Genomic DNA, 14571 nt, shown 5'->3' on the forward strand with positions numbered 1-14571 from the left:
CTCAGCATCCATGCTCGGCTACCCTGACTAAGTAGCAATAAACACCGTTCTGTCACCCCGACGCGACGACCGTTTTACTCCACCCACCGCCCATCCCTTCTCCACTCCACCATCACACGGTCACACCCACCACGCACCCCACCTGCCACCAGATAGACACGAGATACAGAGAAAAAAAAAGCAGCCTCACTCAGGCGATCTCAATATCCGACGCAACCCTGCCTATAACCCGCCGTCCGAAATTGACGAACAAAAAGGACCCTTCAGCCCGTGACTTGACTCGGCGCTGCCGCTTCCCTTCCCTTGTTCTCGCCGTGAAAACCACCGACCCCGATCAGATACCCGTTCATCTCAAACTTACCAGACAAAATCGCGTTCCGACGACACCCTTGTGATCGCCTTCTTGCCGCCTTTCTTCCTTTCGAATGTAAGATTTCTCCGTGGGGCACGTGCGTACCTGGGTGTTGTTGTGGCCGGGATGTGGCTTAATCTCACGACCACGATGACATGACTACGACTACGACGACAACGGGGTGGGTTGATTACTGTGTTGACATTTGCCGTCATGTCCCGTCTCATGTCGCGTCGCGTTCCGTGTCGTGGTCTTGTTATGATTGTTCCTTCGTCAAGGTGAAACACGTTAGGGTCCGCGAATGCGCTCATATCTTCTGGAAAAGGAAAGAGGGTACTTGGCGCATGGTAAACGGGAACGAAGGAAGATAAGCTTGTGGAGGAAGATGCAGGAACGTGTGATTGTGATAGCGGAGGGACGGAGTATGGCGTGCATGTGAATGTGGTTGTGGCTGCGTAGGAGTATGAGGGCTGTTTGATCGGCCGCGAGGGATGCGTGTGGAGATGAGACGGGAAGTGGATGGGAAGTTAGGTGATACGATGACGGACGAACAGGTAAGGGAAGAGCAAAAAAACCATCGTCGTCATTTTGGTCATCGCAGTTCTATCGAACGAATCCTTTAATCGACATCTTAGTTGTCTGTTAAAGCGAAAAGCTTAGCGCAGCAATAAGACCCCACTATCATTGCGTTGAAGGTCTGACACTTTCGTCTGGCGTGTCATTTCTCCTATTGCTTTGGTCTGACTGCGCTTCTCTGCCACTTTCCTGCTTTCGATCAGAGTTCCCTCCAATCCGGCTTCTCATTGAAGCGCTGTGTATCACGTCCAATCCTCTAGTGCAATTAATTCTCTAGACCATGCATCAAACCTTCAAGTGCGTGTACATGGTTTAAAACACATTCGTTAGACCCTCGGCCGACTATGCGGCGGCCCGGGGTGTTGGTGAGCTCGTCACTAACCGCCAAATCATGTGCTCTGTGCTCTGAACGTGTTCATTGATTCTTTGTTCGTGCAGTCGCCAACTTCCATCTCTATGTCGAAGATAAAATTTACGAATACCATAAAGTTGAGGATTGCACCCTTGTGAAGCAAGGAATTGAGGAGGTGTTCTGCAGTCTACGTTGGTATTAAACCAGAATTGACAAGATCTTTGAGCGATGGAGATTTCTGATTTGTTTGGTTCGACGGCGGTAAGAGGAGATACAATGCGAGGACGCCGAGGTGCCTGAACAGGAGACTTTGCGCCGAACATGTATGGACACTTAGTAGCGGATGTAGAGTCGGGTTGGCTACGGTGAAAGAGATGTTGGTTGTGTAACATATGTACATGAGCGGTTTGTGACATCGATCTAGTAGTCCCTGAACTCAGGCCATTGTTGTGTGACGCGCTCTGGCGCATTGATAGTAGGCATCTCCTCTGCTGTCAAAGTGACAACGTTATCCAGCGTGCTTTCAATCTTTATTACCAGGCTACGAGGGGACTGAGGTATATCGTAGCGTATCAGTTGGTTTCTCGGCATCTTTTCCTTCGCGAACCACTTGGATATGGAAGCTGTGGTCGGCTCCTCGTCCAAAATCCACCGATGAATCTTGTCCACAGTCGGTCCATATTCTAGACAGTCTACGAGACCGAATGAAGCACGATCTACAGCGTCAAGTTGTATATGAGACCATCCCAACGCATACAGAGTAAAGCTAAAGGTTGTGGTAGCTTCAGTGACAGTCCCGTCAGGGGACTTGGCATCGTAAATGAGTTCGTAGCGCAGGTTCAACTGGAACGAATCCCAACGAGAATCGCCAGAGACAAAGAACAGCCGATCTTCTTCATCCCATCGGTCAGATGGCCACATCTTGACTAACTGAACTTCCGGTGGTAGCTTGACGCGCACGGGAAATTCTCGCATGAAATCTAACAGCCTTTCTGCGTGTTGGAACCTTACCGATGGATCCAACCAATCCGAGAATCTTGGTATTGCCGGTATGGCAGTAAGGAGGTATCGTTCGACAGATCTTCGCTCGTGAAAGGCGCCAGTAGCATACTCTAGAAGATCATACGGTCCCTCTCTCAGGTACATTTCTGGACCAACTTTGCGCAGTCTTAGCGCCAAGTGCTTTCCCGTTTCGATTGAAAAGCTGTTCAACTGCATAACACAGCCGTAGTCTTGAGCCCAAAGGTTGCGCAGACGCGTTTTGATGCCGACGTTGGTAAAGGAGAACTCGTGAGCTTCCCTCCCATACATGCGTTGCACGATGTGACCATTGACAAAGTCTTTTGGCGAATGCGCGAGAACACCGGTAAGCGTCCATCTGTCAACCCCTGGAGGCCGCACGCATTGCCAAGCAAAGATACTGAGATCGGCTTTCGAACGAATTATTTCCTCTTGAAGTCGCTGGAAAGCCTTTTCAGCCTCGCCGTACAGTAATGGGAGATTGACGCCAAAGATTCCAAGTAGGCAGTAGGCTATATCTTCAGTCCGCGTGGTCTTTCTCTTTGCCGCCCAAGACATTCTTGTTGCCACTGACACCAAGTCCAATGACCGATTATGCAGTAGGATCTCTACGCCAATGCCAGTGATGGTCGACAAATTATCGACAAGATCCGTTTTGAGACCGATGTAGTTCCATCTGGCATTATAGAATTGAATGTCGCGTGGAGCAATCAGTTCTTGGAGAGTCCAACCACGCGTGAACCTAGTATGCTCAGTACGCAAAGCGTAGATGGAGTAATTGGGCGTACCAGCGGCATTTCGGTAAATCGACACTTATCGCTGCAGCGGAAGCAAAGTCCTCCAGATGGACGTAACAGACTTTTGCATCTTTGTACCATCGATACATGGAATTGATCGCTTCCGTAAGCTCAGCGCTACTGCTTTTGTCAATGCAGCAGGTATCGATCCAACAGTGCGTAATACCAGCTTCTTTCGCGATCTCACACGTCTTGACAATCTTCCTGTAGCCTCTCATGGAGGCATCACGGGTTTCAACGTAGTCCCTATACGACACCTCCTCATTGCCCCACGTGTGCGATAGAATTGCGTATGGGGGGATCGATGCGCCTATGAACTCTTGGAATTTCCGAGTCCTTGTGTTGATAAGACGCATGTTGTATGCCGGAGGCGGAGATCTGGAAAGCGGGGAAAGAGGATGTGCCAGTATCTCAGCCTGACGGGTAGAGGAGCTGAAGATGCATGTCGCTTAACTCAGCCCGGGCATGCATCCTCAGATAGGTAAGACGCATCCTTCTTTGCTGTTAAGCCTATCCATAATATCTACGTGATGATAAGTTTGAGAACGCGATGGGTCTTGTATCGTAGATGACTGTAGTTCGTGGTGTGAGTGAATGGCAAAGTCACACGTTCACAGACGCGTTCGCAGAACCGCTAGCTTGTTCCATCGTTAGCGCCAACGACGTCATGGTAATTCGCGTCTGGCGTGACGACGGCTCCACTTTCACAAGCTTCGAGACGCGCATCTCTCCCCGTCAAACCTCTGCCGAGTGATGCTTGTGGCTTAGCAAACATGGCATCTGCGAGCGATGTTCTTACCCTCATTAGCTCTTTGACACTCCGTCTGAGCATATGGATCTTTCTGCGATGGGTATGCATGAGAGAATGACTGCTTGATGCATGTAGCTAACCGTTCTGCAGATACCCACAACGATCGTACCTGCACTTGCGACCACACTCACGCTCGTCTACATCCCCTCCTTCTTCACCAGCTTCCAGGACACGGCGCAATACAAGATCATATCCGATGAACTTGACATCATCGTGAAGGAAACTGTTGGTGGACGCGGTGATGACTCCGGCGAAGAAGTACAGCTTATCGACGGTGCAGATGATGGGCCGCTGAAAGAGCTTGACGTCCAAGAGACTGTCCAATATGAAGAAAGAGAGCCCAAGGTGCTGCGTACACTGCTCACTGGGCTCCCAAGCCCTTCATCAGCCATGTGGAGCTGGATCACCTTTGGCATCAACATGGCTCTGATTGCCATGGCCTTAGACGTTGTCTATCGCGCTCCGTTACTCCACCAATGCCACGATGCGAGCTTTGCACGCGTCGGCTACGTGTCGGAAAACAGCGCAAAGATCCTAGTGCGAGAGCCGTACGCCTTTGACGTGAAGGTCCTCTATCGCTCCATCGATGGAACCGAACGATCGTGGATGCACAAGACCCACCGCGCCAGCCAACCCGAGTATTGGCTCACCAACGAGACCGACTTCACGACCGTCATGAACATCGAACACCTGCGACCCGATCTGCCTTACGAGTACATCGTCGAGACTTCGCGGGGAAACATATCAGGCACCTTCACGACCGCGCCGAAACCGGGGCGCATATCGATGCTTAAGGACAACAAATACACTTTCGTGCACTCGAGCTGCATCAAGCCTCGCGTCCCGTACACGCCCTTCCAGCACCCTCTCGAATTCCCCGGCATGAAACACCTAGCGCGCTGGCTACCAGAGCTTAAGCCCTACTTCATGCTGTTTCTCGGCGACTTCATTTACGTCGACGTGCCACATCGTCAGGGTAGCGATGTAGAGACCTACAGACGCGAGTACCGACAGGTCTACTCTTCGCCATCATGGCCGGCAGTGAGCGAGAACCTGCCATGGATCCACGTCATTGACGATCATGAGATTCACAATGACTGGAACAGCAACATGACGGGTGTAGCAGTCCCAGCCTACGACGCCTTCACGCACTACAACGCCGCGCCCAACCCTCCTCCTCATCGCGAAGGTGTCACTTACTTCTCTTTCACACAAGGCCCAGCAGAGTTCTTCCTCCTCGACACGCGACGATACCGTACCCCCGCGAGCAAAGACGCTTCTGACCCCACGAAAACCATGCTCGGTGCCCAGCAGCTCTCCGATCTTCTGGACTGGATACATAAACTACCACCTCCGGGTGTTCACTGGAAGTTCATTGTCACGGGTACACCCTTCACAAAGAACTGGCAATTCGGGTCGGAAGACACATGGGGCGGGCATCTGTATGAGCGCAGACGTATCCTGGAAGCTGCCTGGGACCTCTCTTCCGCGCACGATATCGGCGTCGTAGTCCTTAGCGGTGACCGTCACGAATTCGCCGCTACGTCTTTTCCACCACCGAAGGATGGCAAGTGGCCTACGAGCGCTACGGTACATGAGTTCAGCACCAGCCCGCTGAGCATGTTCTACCTGCCCTTCAGAACATACAAAGAGACAGATGACGAGGACGTATGCCTCAAGTACCTTCCTGACGGTAACAGCAAATTTGGTGCTGTGGAGGTTACCACACCTGAACACGGAGAGCAGAGCTTTGTCAACTACAGGCTGTTCATCGACGGAAACGAGGCTTGGACGCACAGCATCAGCACACCACCAGGGAGGAGTGGTAGCCATAGGGCGAAGGATGCCGTGTGGGGATAGTGGGTGCTTGGAAATGGCAGAGTCGAAGGTGTTTTCGTTAGTTTTAGCCACATGTCTTTTTCCAGAAATGAGGAACAGAGCTCCTGTTTTGAGGAATAGTTTTCGTAATCTGGGTATCTTCCATTGATATCATATGCTCCAATTTCATCCCCACTTCCTCTTCGCTTTCTCCTCGTCTTCCTTGGTCCACTCCCGTGGTAGTACGGCGAAGACAAGATACGAGGTATGCGTCTTGAGCTCCGGCTCAGTCCTATGCACCAGCCTGCCCTCCTTGAACAATGTCCGACTCTCCATGTCCTTCTTCGACTGAGCAAGCCTGTCATGTTTACTCGGCGGCACGCCTTCCATCTTCTTCTTCTTGCCCTTGCCCACCTCCCCGCCCTCACCCACATTCTCCCCGCGTTTCCGCGCCTCAGCCTTTCGCATGACCTCTTCCTGCTTCTCGCGCTGCATGCTGTGGAACACTGCCGCGCGGCCTTCCACGTCCCTGAGTCGTTGTACCGCTTCCTGGACGTTTGCGGGGTGCGCGTTGCCGCCACGCACACCTTCCTCTTGTAGACCGACGCGCTCGCGACGTACATCGAGGCGCTTGGCGTTAATCTCTACCATGTCTATTTCCACCCAGCCGAGTGTGCGGAGGGCGGAGACGGTCTTTGTAACTTGTTCGATGCAGGGCGAGAACGTGCAGATACGGACTGCGTTGCGCGGATTGAGGGGGCTGCGGAAGGGTTTCAAGGAGGAAGTGTTCGGTGGTGGTGCTTCGGTTGTGGGTTCGTCTGGCGTTGATGGATCTGAAGCGACGGACTTCAATGCGGCGGAGGAGGGAGGGGAGCGCGTCAGGTGCTTGAGGGCGTGCCATGGCGCTGGCAGATCGAGGAATACGCAGTCGGCGTCTGGGCCTGTCGAATCTTCGAGATTGAAACCGTCGTTGTATACGTCGCGATGTGTCACTGTGACTAGAGGATCCAGGCCATGATCCTTGATCTCGAGCTGTAGCTGCTCTGCGCGCGGTTGGTGGTATTCAAAGCTGTACACGCCGCCAGTCCGTGTCTTGCGCTTCCTCTTCTTGGATGTGCCCACTGCATTCTCCTCGTCGCCGTTTGTCTCGGGCTCTGTAGCTTGTGTCCCCGGGTAGCCATTGTAGACGGCTCGTACCGATGCATGCGTAAAGCTTCCGCTGCCTGCGCCGGCCTCGATTATGTGGTCGCCCGGCCTTGCGCGCAGTCTCTGCAGGATGTAACTATAGTCGGGCGTGTATACGACTTGGGTGCGGTGCGGTAACGATATCGTCCACATCTCTGGTGTAGGTGGTATGAGATGCGCAAAACCACTGCTCGCTGCGGCAGCCTTCACGATGTCCTTCTTCGCCGTATCCGGCTCGGCGACTGGTGTGCCCTCTCCTTCATCTTTGGTGTCTCTCTTGCGCTTCTTGTTCTTTCCGCGCGACCCGGTGTCAACGAGCGACGCAAGGATTTGCGTACCCCAGGGCTGGCCGACAAGTGTACTATGTGGGAAAGAGCCGAATCGCGTGTTTTCGACCTTGCCTTCAGGGTAGTCGGAATCGGCTTCGGGCCTCAAGACGGCAGGAATAAGTTGGTCGCGGCGCAATTGCAATATACCGAGATTATCTGCTGTCGCGCAAGTCCCCGGGTCAAGGAACGGGGAAGGTGTCGTCGCCATGGGTGTAGGAAGTCGCGACAGACCAAAGATGTGGAGATGATGCGATCGCGACTCGGAGCTCTAGAGAACAAAAAGATATTCAGCGGGGAGCTTTCGAAGACGCTATTGGAGGGGAACGCCAAGCCCTCACTGACAGGGATTCTTATTGCTCACCCATAGACCACCAACAGAACGTGACGAGAACATCACTTACTGACTCACCGTAAGCGGCTCCCGGACTTACACCTGGCCTGACTACTAGCACCGATCCCCGTCACTCCTTACATTCCCGTTTCCCGCCACATTGATGGTACTTGCTTTCCGGTCTTTGTCCCGCACCGTCAAATCGCCTTCCCCACTTCTACTTTCGAAAACCAACTGCACTTGGATACACCGGAGTCAGATATCGCCAAGATTAGCAGCCAACATGGCGACACCGGCGCGCACCCAACCTCCATGGAAGGAACCCAAAGGTTCAAGCCCAGCAAAATTGAAAGTCTGGAACTCTTTGACGAGATCAAAAAATGACTTCGTACCCATCGACCCTGAAGGCAAAGAAGTCAAGTGGTACAGCTGCGGTCCTACCGTCTACGACGATGCACACTTGGGTCATGCTCGGAATTACGTCACAAACGACATTCTGCGGAGAATCCTGGCCCACTACTACGGTTACAGGCTGAAGTTCGTTCAGAACATCACAGACGTAGACGACAAGATCATCCTGCGCGGGCGCCAACAATATCTTCTTGCCAAGTTCAAGGCCGATAACCCAACTGTAACGGATGAAGTTGTCAACACCACCATTAAAGCTTTCGACGCATATGTCAAGAAGAACCTCCCTCTACTCAATGAGGATGTCAACATCGGCAGCTTCAACAGCGATTCTGCGGAGAAGTATGCCAATGTCATCCAGGGCAAGTCCGTCGACGGTGTCGGTCCACCAGGCGACAAGGAAGCGAAGATCAAAATGCACCTCCGGACGGCCAGCACAGCAGTCACGTCGTTGCTGGCTCCATCGAAGTCGACCCCTGAGGACGTGGAGATTTTCTATGCTGGCGCTGAGGACGTACTGTTACCTTACCTCGACTCACTATATGGTTCAACTATTGATGCCAGCGACCACTCGGTTTTCACAACACTCACCAAGAAGTACGAAGCGCGCTTCAACGAAGACATGCGAGCACTCAACGTCCTCGATCCGGATGTCGTCACTCGCGTGACTGAGTACGGTGATGATATCGTAGCTTTTGTGGACAAGATTATCAAGAACGGCATGGCATACAGCACATCGGATGGATCTGTTTACTTCGATATTGAGAGTTTCGAGAAGAGAAAGGGGAACCACTACGCACGCTTGGAGCCATGGAACAGAGGTGACACCAATCTGCAAGCAGATGGCGAAGGTGCCCTGTCAACAGTCAAGACCTCGGAAAAGCGCAACGACTCTGACTTCGCGCTCTGGAAGTCATCGAAACCGGGAGAACCAGCATGGAAGAGCCCATGGGGTCCGGGTCGGCCAGGTTGGCATATCGAGTGCTCCGTCATGGCTTCGGCCGTTCTAGGCGAACAGATGGACATACACAGTGGAGGTATCGATCTCTGCTTCCCGCATCACGACAACGAACTAGCACAGTCAGAAGCCTACTGGCAAAAGGAAGGTGGTGCGCAGTGGGTGAACTACTTCCTCCATATGGGTCATCTGTCCATATCGGGATCCAAGATGTCAAAGAGCTTGAAGAACTTCACCACAATCCGCGAAGCCCTGAGTCGCGGTGATTGGAATGCACGGAGTCTGCGCGTCATCTTCCTTCTCGGAGGCTGGCATGACGGCATCGAAATCACCCCAGACATGCGAAAGTCGGGTTCATCGTGGGAGAGCTATGTCACCAACTTCTTCTACAAAGTTCGGGATCTTGAAGTACATCCAAACATCAGTTCGACCGGTGCTGAAGACGAGAAGGTGAAACAGTCTCTCGAATCTGCGAAGGAGAAAGTACACAGGTAAGACACGAGAAGATAGGCATCGAAACTTCTACTAATGTAACATCAGTGCGCTAGCCGACTCTTTCGACACACCGACCACTATGCGTGCGATTTCCAGCCTCATCACTGAATACAACTCAGCCGACAAGGCTGGACTGTCTGATGATGTCTCATTCGATGTCGCTCGATACATCACTCGCATGGTCCGGATATTCGGTCTTGACGGTTCAGCCGACCCCTGGGATGGTGGCATCGGCTGGGCTGGCATTGACATTCCTTCGGCCGCCAAAGAGCACGTATACGCTGTTTCACGCGAACGCGACCAAGTGAGGCAGCATGCCATCGCCGGTGATCTCAACGAGAACCTAGACTCCATCATCGCCCAGCATAACCCCGCGAAGCAACAAGACATAGAAGCAGTCCCTTACGCCGAAGTCCTTTCCACCTTCCAACAGTCTCTACAAGACCTCGCAAAGAAGCAAGCACCAGCAAAGGACTACCTTGACCTGTGCGACCAGCTCCGCGACACGCACCTTTGGGATCTCGGCATCTACCTTGAAGACCGCGAGAACGCGCCCGCCATGGTCCGACCGGTCGACGCAGAGCTGCAAGCCGCTCGTTCACAGAAAGAGGAAATTGCTCGCCAAAAGGCCGAAGCTAAGCTCAAGCGTGAACGCGAGGAGGCGGAGAAGAAGGCTAAGCTTGCCGAACAAGCCAAGATTAACCCCAAGGATATGTTTAGGACTGAGGAGTACAGTGCGTGGGATGAGGATGGTCTGCCGACGAAGGATAAGGATGGTGCTGATGTGGGTAAGGGCAGGGTGAAGAAGCTTAAGAAGGAGTGGGAGAAGCAGAAGAAGTTGTTTGAGGAGCATACAAAGGCTTGAACTGGTGGTGTTTGAAGCACGTTAGGATTAGGCTCGCGAAGCATTTGAGGCATGTTGGCCCTTTGAATTGCTAGTGTAGCTCTAGCATCTTCTAAATCAATTGAAGTTAGTCGACCCAACAAAAACCACCAAGACGGCACAATACGCTGCGGCTGCGGCAAACAACTCATGCCTCTTCGCCTTTGTGAGCAGCGACATAGCTGCAGCAAACAGCAGCGTGAAAACCATCAAAATACCAATAGCCGCAAATACGCATTCCGTCGTCTTGATAGTCGAGAGACGATACATCGCCAGCACCGGAGCTACCAGTAGCAAGAAAAGCGCAATAGTAATGAAGAGATTGACCAGCGTCGACACCCTCGAAGGAGCAAAGTAGTAATTCCGCTCATCCGTGGATTTACGCCTCTGATCCTCGGTCCGGAAGAGCCACTACGGGATGTAAGTAAAGCCCGGAGACCTGAGATATATTATACTCACTTGAACAAGTGGGCCATCCATCTTATGCAACATCGCTTCGACCATACCGTCGAAACCCGCCCACTCCCTCCCATGTCTGAGCGTCACGATATCCTCTTTCCAGAGTATGTAGTCTTGCTCCTCGTCTACGAGGGGCGCAATATTGTGGAACCAGTTCCTCACGCTTCGGTAATCACGTTCGGTTGGTCGTTGGAAAGAGACGAGCTCTCTTGCTTTGATCAGTAGCTCGTCGTATTGGTTCACTTTGATTCTTAGTTCCTCTAGAATGTCTTCTCGCGTCCGAGTTTCGTCTTCGTCTCCTTCTTCCTTTGCTTCTTCTTTCTCTTGTTTGCAGGCTGCGACGTCGAGATCCCAGGATCGCAGGCGCTTCTTGTAGGCCTCGGGAAGGGTGTCGTGGAAGCGGTCAATGTTGTCTAGCTCGGCTTCGAGCATCTGAATGCTGCATTGGAGGCTTAAGAGGAGACGTGCGTGGACGTTGCTGAAGCCGCGGTAGAGCATGAAGTTTTGTTCACTTGAATTGTAGGCTGCAAGTCGTGCGTAGCCGTTCGGACATTTTTCGAGTGTTCGTACTTTGGTTGGATATGGCCCTGACCCACCGGGTGAGAAGATAGGCCCATCTTCGTTTTCACCATCTTCGTCCTCGCCAAGGGGAGACTCAGGCTTCGCCTGCTGTTCTACATCTGCTGGCTTTTTTCTTGGTAGCAACAGTCCGAAGCTGTTCGCTACTTGTCGCAGTGAGTTTAGAGTTGTGCTGGAACGAAAAGTGGATGATGAAGATGCGTTAGAGTACCGTGTACAGGGGCTGGAGAACTCCTTCTCCGTCGGCGATGCGGGGGGAGGACTCATGATGGAAGGGGTCTGAACATGAAGAAATTATCAGACGATGGAAGATATGAGAGGCGTCTCTAGCAGATAGGAATAGTTGACATCCTCAGCTGGGAACTAAATACTGATATGCATCTTGACCGGTCAAGCCTCGTTATACTGATTGGTCCAGGTGTCTCATTTAATCACGTAGACATCGGCCTGAGGAAACCACTTCCCGTTCATGTAGAGCTTCGTGGTATCGTCCTTCGTCTCAGTAAGTTGGTACTCTGTCTTTCCTTTCGCGTTCTTCTGGCTAAACGCGACATAAAGCTTCTTCCTCTTCAGCTTGTTGTTGATGGTTTCTGTGATCTGGATGTTGTTTCCGGGAACGTATTTTGCGACGGTCTGCGACCAATCAGCGTCTAGACTTACCCTCGACAGGGGAGTGCATGGCGCTTACTTCAGCCCCCAACCCTTTCTCTGTCCCTGCACGATCCCTCGCAACCTTTTCCGTCTGCCCATAGTTAGTGCGCAACACACAAGGAACTGGTAGATAGGGCCATACCTGTTGTTGGTCATTGATATGCCCCTCCGGCGTTGTTTGTCGTCCTTCGTCGGTCATGACTGCGAGTAAAAACCTTGGAAGAGTGGGAAATGGGCCTCGTTGTCAGCCTTTCATATCAGGCTGAGTCAAGGCTTTTAACGCCCGCTACATCTTCAGCTGAAAGCCGCTCACTGTCGACATGGTGGGCGAGGTGCAGCGTGCCGGTGAGCTATCATTGCTTTTCTCGCAGGCAGCAGTTTGCCTATTGTTACTGATCGTTCGCCTATCCTGACCCCGCCAATCATCGCATAACGCTAGGCATTCTACGAGGCGGAGTCCGAGAAGCATTAGCCTTTTGGAGCGTGGAGGACCTTCCATGTGATCGTGTGGCTAGTATTACCTGCATGCTGGCTAATCAATATATCCAGTGGCTGACAGGCATGATAGGGGCCATGACCAAGCACAGCCTCAGGTTCGCGGCCCCCAAAATGTGTATGACTAGGCTAGATATGCGAACGTGCAACACGTTCGTCAACAGGAGTCAACCCTGATCACCATTCGCACCTCCAGTTATTCTCGCATCATGGCACCGCTAAGTCGTTGCGACGTACCCAACCCGCTGTCACCTAGATCATCGGTGAACGATACTAGCACCCTTCCTTCGCCTTTAAGCCTCAACCCTGGAGAAATTCGTTCTTCTCGAGATGATCAGCATGAAGCGAAACTTCAACAATGCTGGGACAAATCAATCGCAAACTATCTGGATCTGCCAGATGGATACCGGAATGTACATGTTTTGGTGATCAAATGGCAAGACGCGATAGATCAGCTGAACGTGCGGCAAGAGGTATGAAACGAATCTGTGGTCTGATTATCTTGGCATTTTAATACTAACTCTACACCCATTAGGTCGACGACCTGACTAATGTCTTCAAAAAGGTCTTCAATTACGAAGTGACCGAGCTACAACTAGAAGAGAAGAGTCCGCAAATCCAGCTTGAGATGGAAATATTAAACTGGGTGTACGAAAACGATGATCCAAACAATCTGCTTATAGTGTACTACGCCGGTCATGGTGTTTATGACCAAGCTCTCAAGGTCCTCGAGCTCTCACCGTACATATACCAAAGCAAAATCCACAGAATATAGCTAACAGCGACTCCAGGACTGATGAGGAAGATAGTACCCTTCGAGCAATCTGGAACGACGCCGAGAGGACACTAATCGAGAAAGTAAAAGCAAACGTCCTCACTATCATGGACTGCTGCTACGCCGGCGATCTTATGCGCAACGTCTCCGAGCACGGTCGAACATTCGAGATGATAGCCGCCTCACGTATGGGCGCGCCCACCCCTGGGCCCGGTGAGAACTCTTTCACTCGTTGCCTCATCAGGCAGCTGAAGGTGTTAGCCGTGAAGAGTTCCGGTGGCTATGGCAGTTACTTTGACACCCATGAGCTTGTTGAGCGCATAGAAAAGGAACGCCCTGACTCACCTCCGAGACTATTCCGGCGAATCCCAGGCAGCAGCCGACACATTGAGTTGAGGAGGCTCAAGCCAAAGAATGAGCGTCCGACGCAGAAACCTAGCATATCGTCCCACGCACGCTTTCTGCATCTGGGGTTTGCGCTAAAGCATGAGACAATTGACGAGAAGCAGATCCAATACTTGACGAAGGAGCTTCCGGCCTTGTTTTCGAGTATACGGCTTCCATTGGTCAATATCAAGTGGTTGGGATGTAGGAAAGAGGGCAAACCGACGCTGAAGGATATCGTGCGCTTCGTATCAGAAAATCGGACAGCTCTTTCTGTGGTTACGCCGCCGCCTTCAGGGAGGAAGAGAAGTGCTGATGAGGCAGATTTGGAAGAGTCTGTGTCTGATCGACGGTGGTCCAAGAAACCGATGTTGAACACATTTGTCTCTCTTGGGGAGTAGAAGTCACACTCGAATGATAATCCTCTTGCATGCCATATTACTGTGTGATGTTCCATACTGATGCGTGGTTTCAGCCAGTTATGTAACATCCTATTCCCGTCAAATACCTGGGTATGCCTGCTGATGCACGGAAAAGATAACTATGCCAACTTTACGCCATCCACTGTAGGCACCTCTTCTCCCCACTTCACAGAGAGATGTTTGTACTGTTATATGCCACGTTCCACCTCGTAGCGGCATTGCGACGCAGATGGCCAGGTGGTGAGGATGGTGGCGAAAGCAGGGCTGATTGAGGTTACTACATGTTCTGGTCGCCCAAGCAAACTTCATCTAGCTCTGAAGGGTATATTCATACGAAATGATCACGGAATTTAAGTTTCTCTAGTACTATGATGTAGGTTGCGGTATCGTGTGGCAATGTTGATGGAGCTGTAGGGCGCGCATTGAAGATCGACGACACGACTGCCAAATCCGATTAGCGTGAAGCTTACCAGCGCGGTGTTATTGCCGAA

General features: G+C 52.0%; 6 protein-coding genes across 6 annotated transcripts; 2 read left to right on the plus strand and 4 right to left on the minus strand.

The window, feature by feature from the left end:
* Positions 1-1700: 1700 nt before the first annotated feature.
* J4E79_003874 (uncharacterized protein) lies at positions 1701-2858 on the minus strand (the record flags this gene model as incomplete). Its single annotated transcript, XM_049352764.1, has 2 exons — positions 1701-2210; positions 2292-2858. The coding sequence occupies 2 exons, from the start codon at positions 2856-2858 to the stop codon at positions 1701-1703; spliced, it is 1077 nt and encodes a 358-aa protein (XP_049213143.1).
* Positions 2859-5912: 3054 nt separating this feature from the next.
* Positions 5913-7448, minus strand: J4E79_003875 (uncharacterized protein; the record flags this gene model as incomplete). The annotated part of the gene is made up of 1 exon (XM_049352765.1): positions 5913-7448. The coding sequence occupies one exon, from the start codon at positions 7446-7448 to the stop codon at positions 5913-5915; it is 1536 nt and encodes a 511-aa protein (XP_049213144.1).
* A 406-nt stretch (positions 7449-7854) lies between these two features.
* On the plus strand, positions 7855-10297 carry J4E79_003876 (uncharacterized protein; the record flags this gene model as incomplete). The annotated part of the gene is made up of 2 exons (XM_049352766.1): positions 7855-9428; positions 9478-10297. The coding sequence occupies 2 exons, from the start codon at positions 7855-7857 to the stop codon at positions 10295-10297; spliced, it is 2394 nt and encodes a 797-aa protein (XP_049213145.1).
* A 166-nt stretch (positions 10298-10463) lies between these two features.
* On the minus strand, positions 10464-11620 carry J4E79_003877 (uncharacterized protein; the record flags this gene model as incomplete). The annotated part of the gene is given in 3 exon segments (XM_049352767.1): positions 10464-10497; positions 10509-10726; positions 10775-11620. The coding sequence occupies 3 exon segments, from the start codon at positions 11618-11620 to the stop codon at positions 10464-10466; spliced, it is 1098 nt and encodes a 365-aa protein (XP_049213146.1).
* A 156-nt stretch (positions 11621-11776) lies between these two features.
* J4E79_003878 (uncharacterized protein) lies at positions 11777-12203 on the minus strand (the record flags this gene model as incomplete). The annotated part of the gene is made up of 2 exons (XM_049352768.1): positions 11777-11986; positions 12147-12203. The coding sequence occupies 2 exons, from the start codon at positions 12201-12203 to the stop codon at positions 11777-11779; spliced, it is 267 nt and encodes an 88-aa protein (XP_049213147.1).
* A 505-nt stretch (positions 12204-12708) lies between these two features.
* Positions 12709-14059, plus strand: J4E79_003879 (uncharacterized protein; the record flags this gene model as incomplete). The annotated part of the gene is made up of 3 exons (XM_049352769.1): positions 12709-12972; positions 13035-13240; positions 13291-14059. 3 exons carry the CDS (start codon positions 12709-12711, stop codon positions 14057-14059), a joined length of 1239 nt encoding a protein of 412 aa, XP_049213148.1.
* Positions 14060-14571: the final 512 nt, after the last annotated feature.

This window comes from Alternaria viburni, assembly GCF_023758015.1.
Source record: "Alternaria viburni strain BMP 2772 chromosome Unknown scaffold_6, whole genome shotgun sequence".
Classification (NCBI taxonomy): domain Eukaryota; kingdom Fungi; phylum Ascomycota; class Dothideomycetes; order Pleosporales; family Pleosporaceae; genus Alternaria; species Alternaria viburni.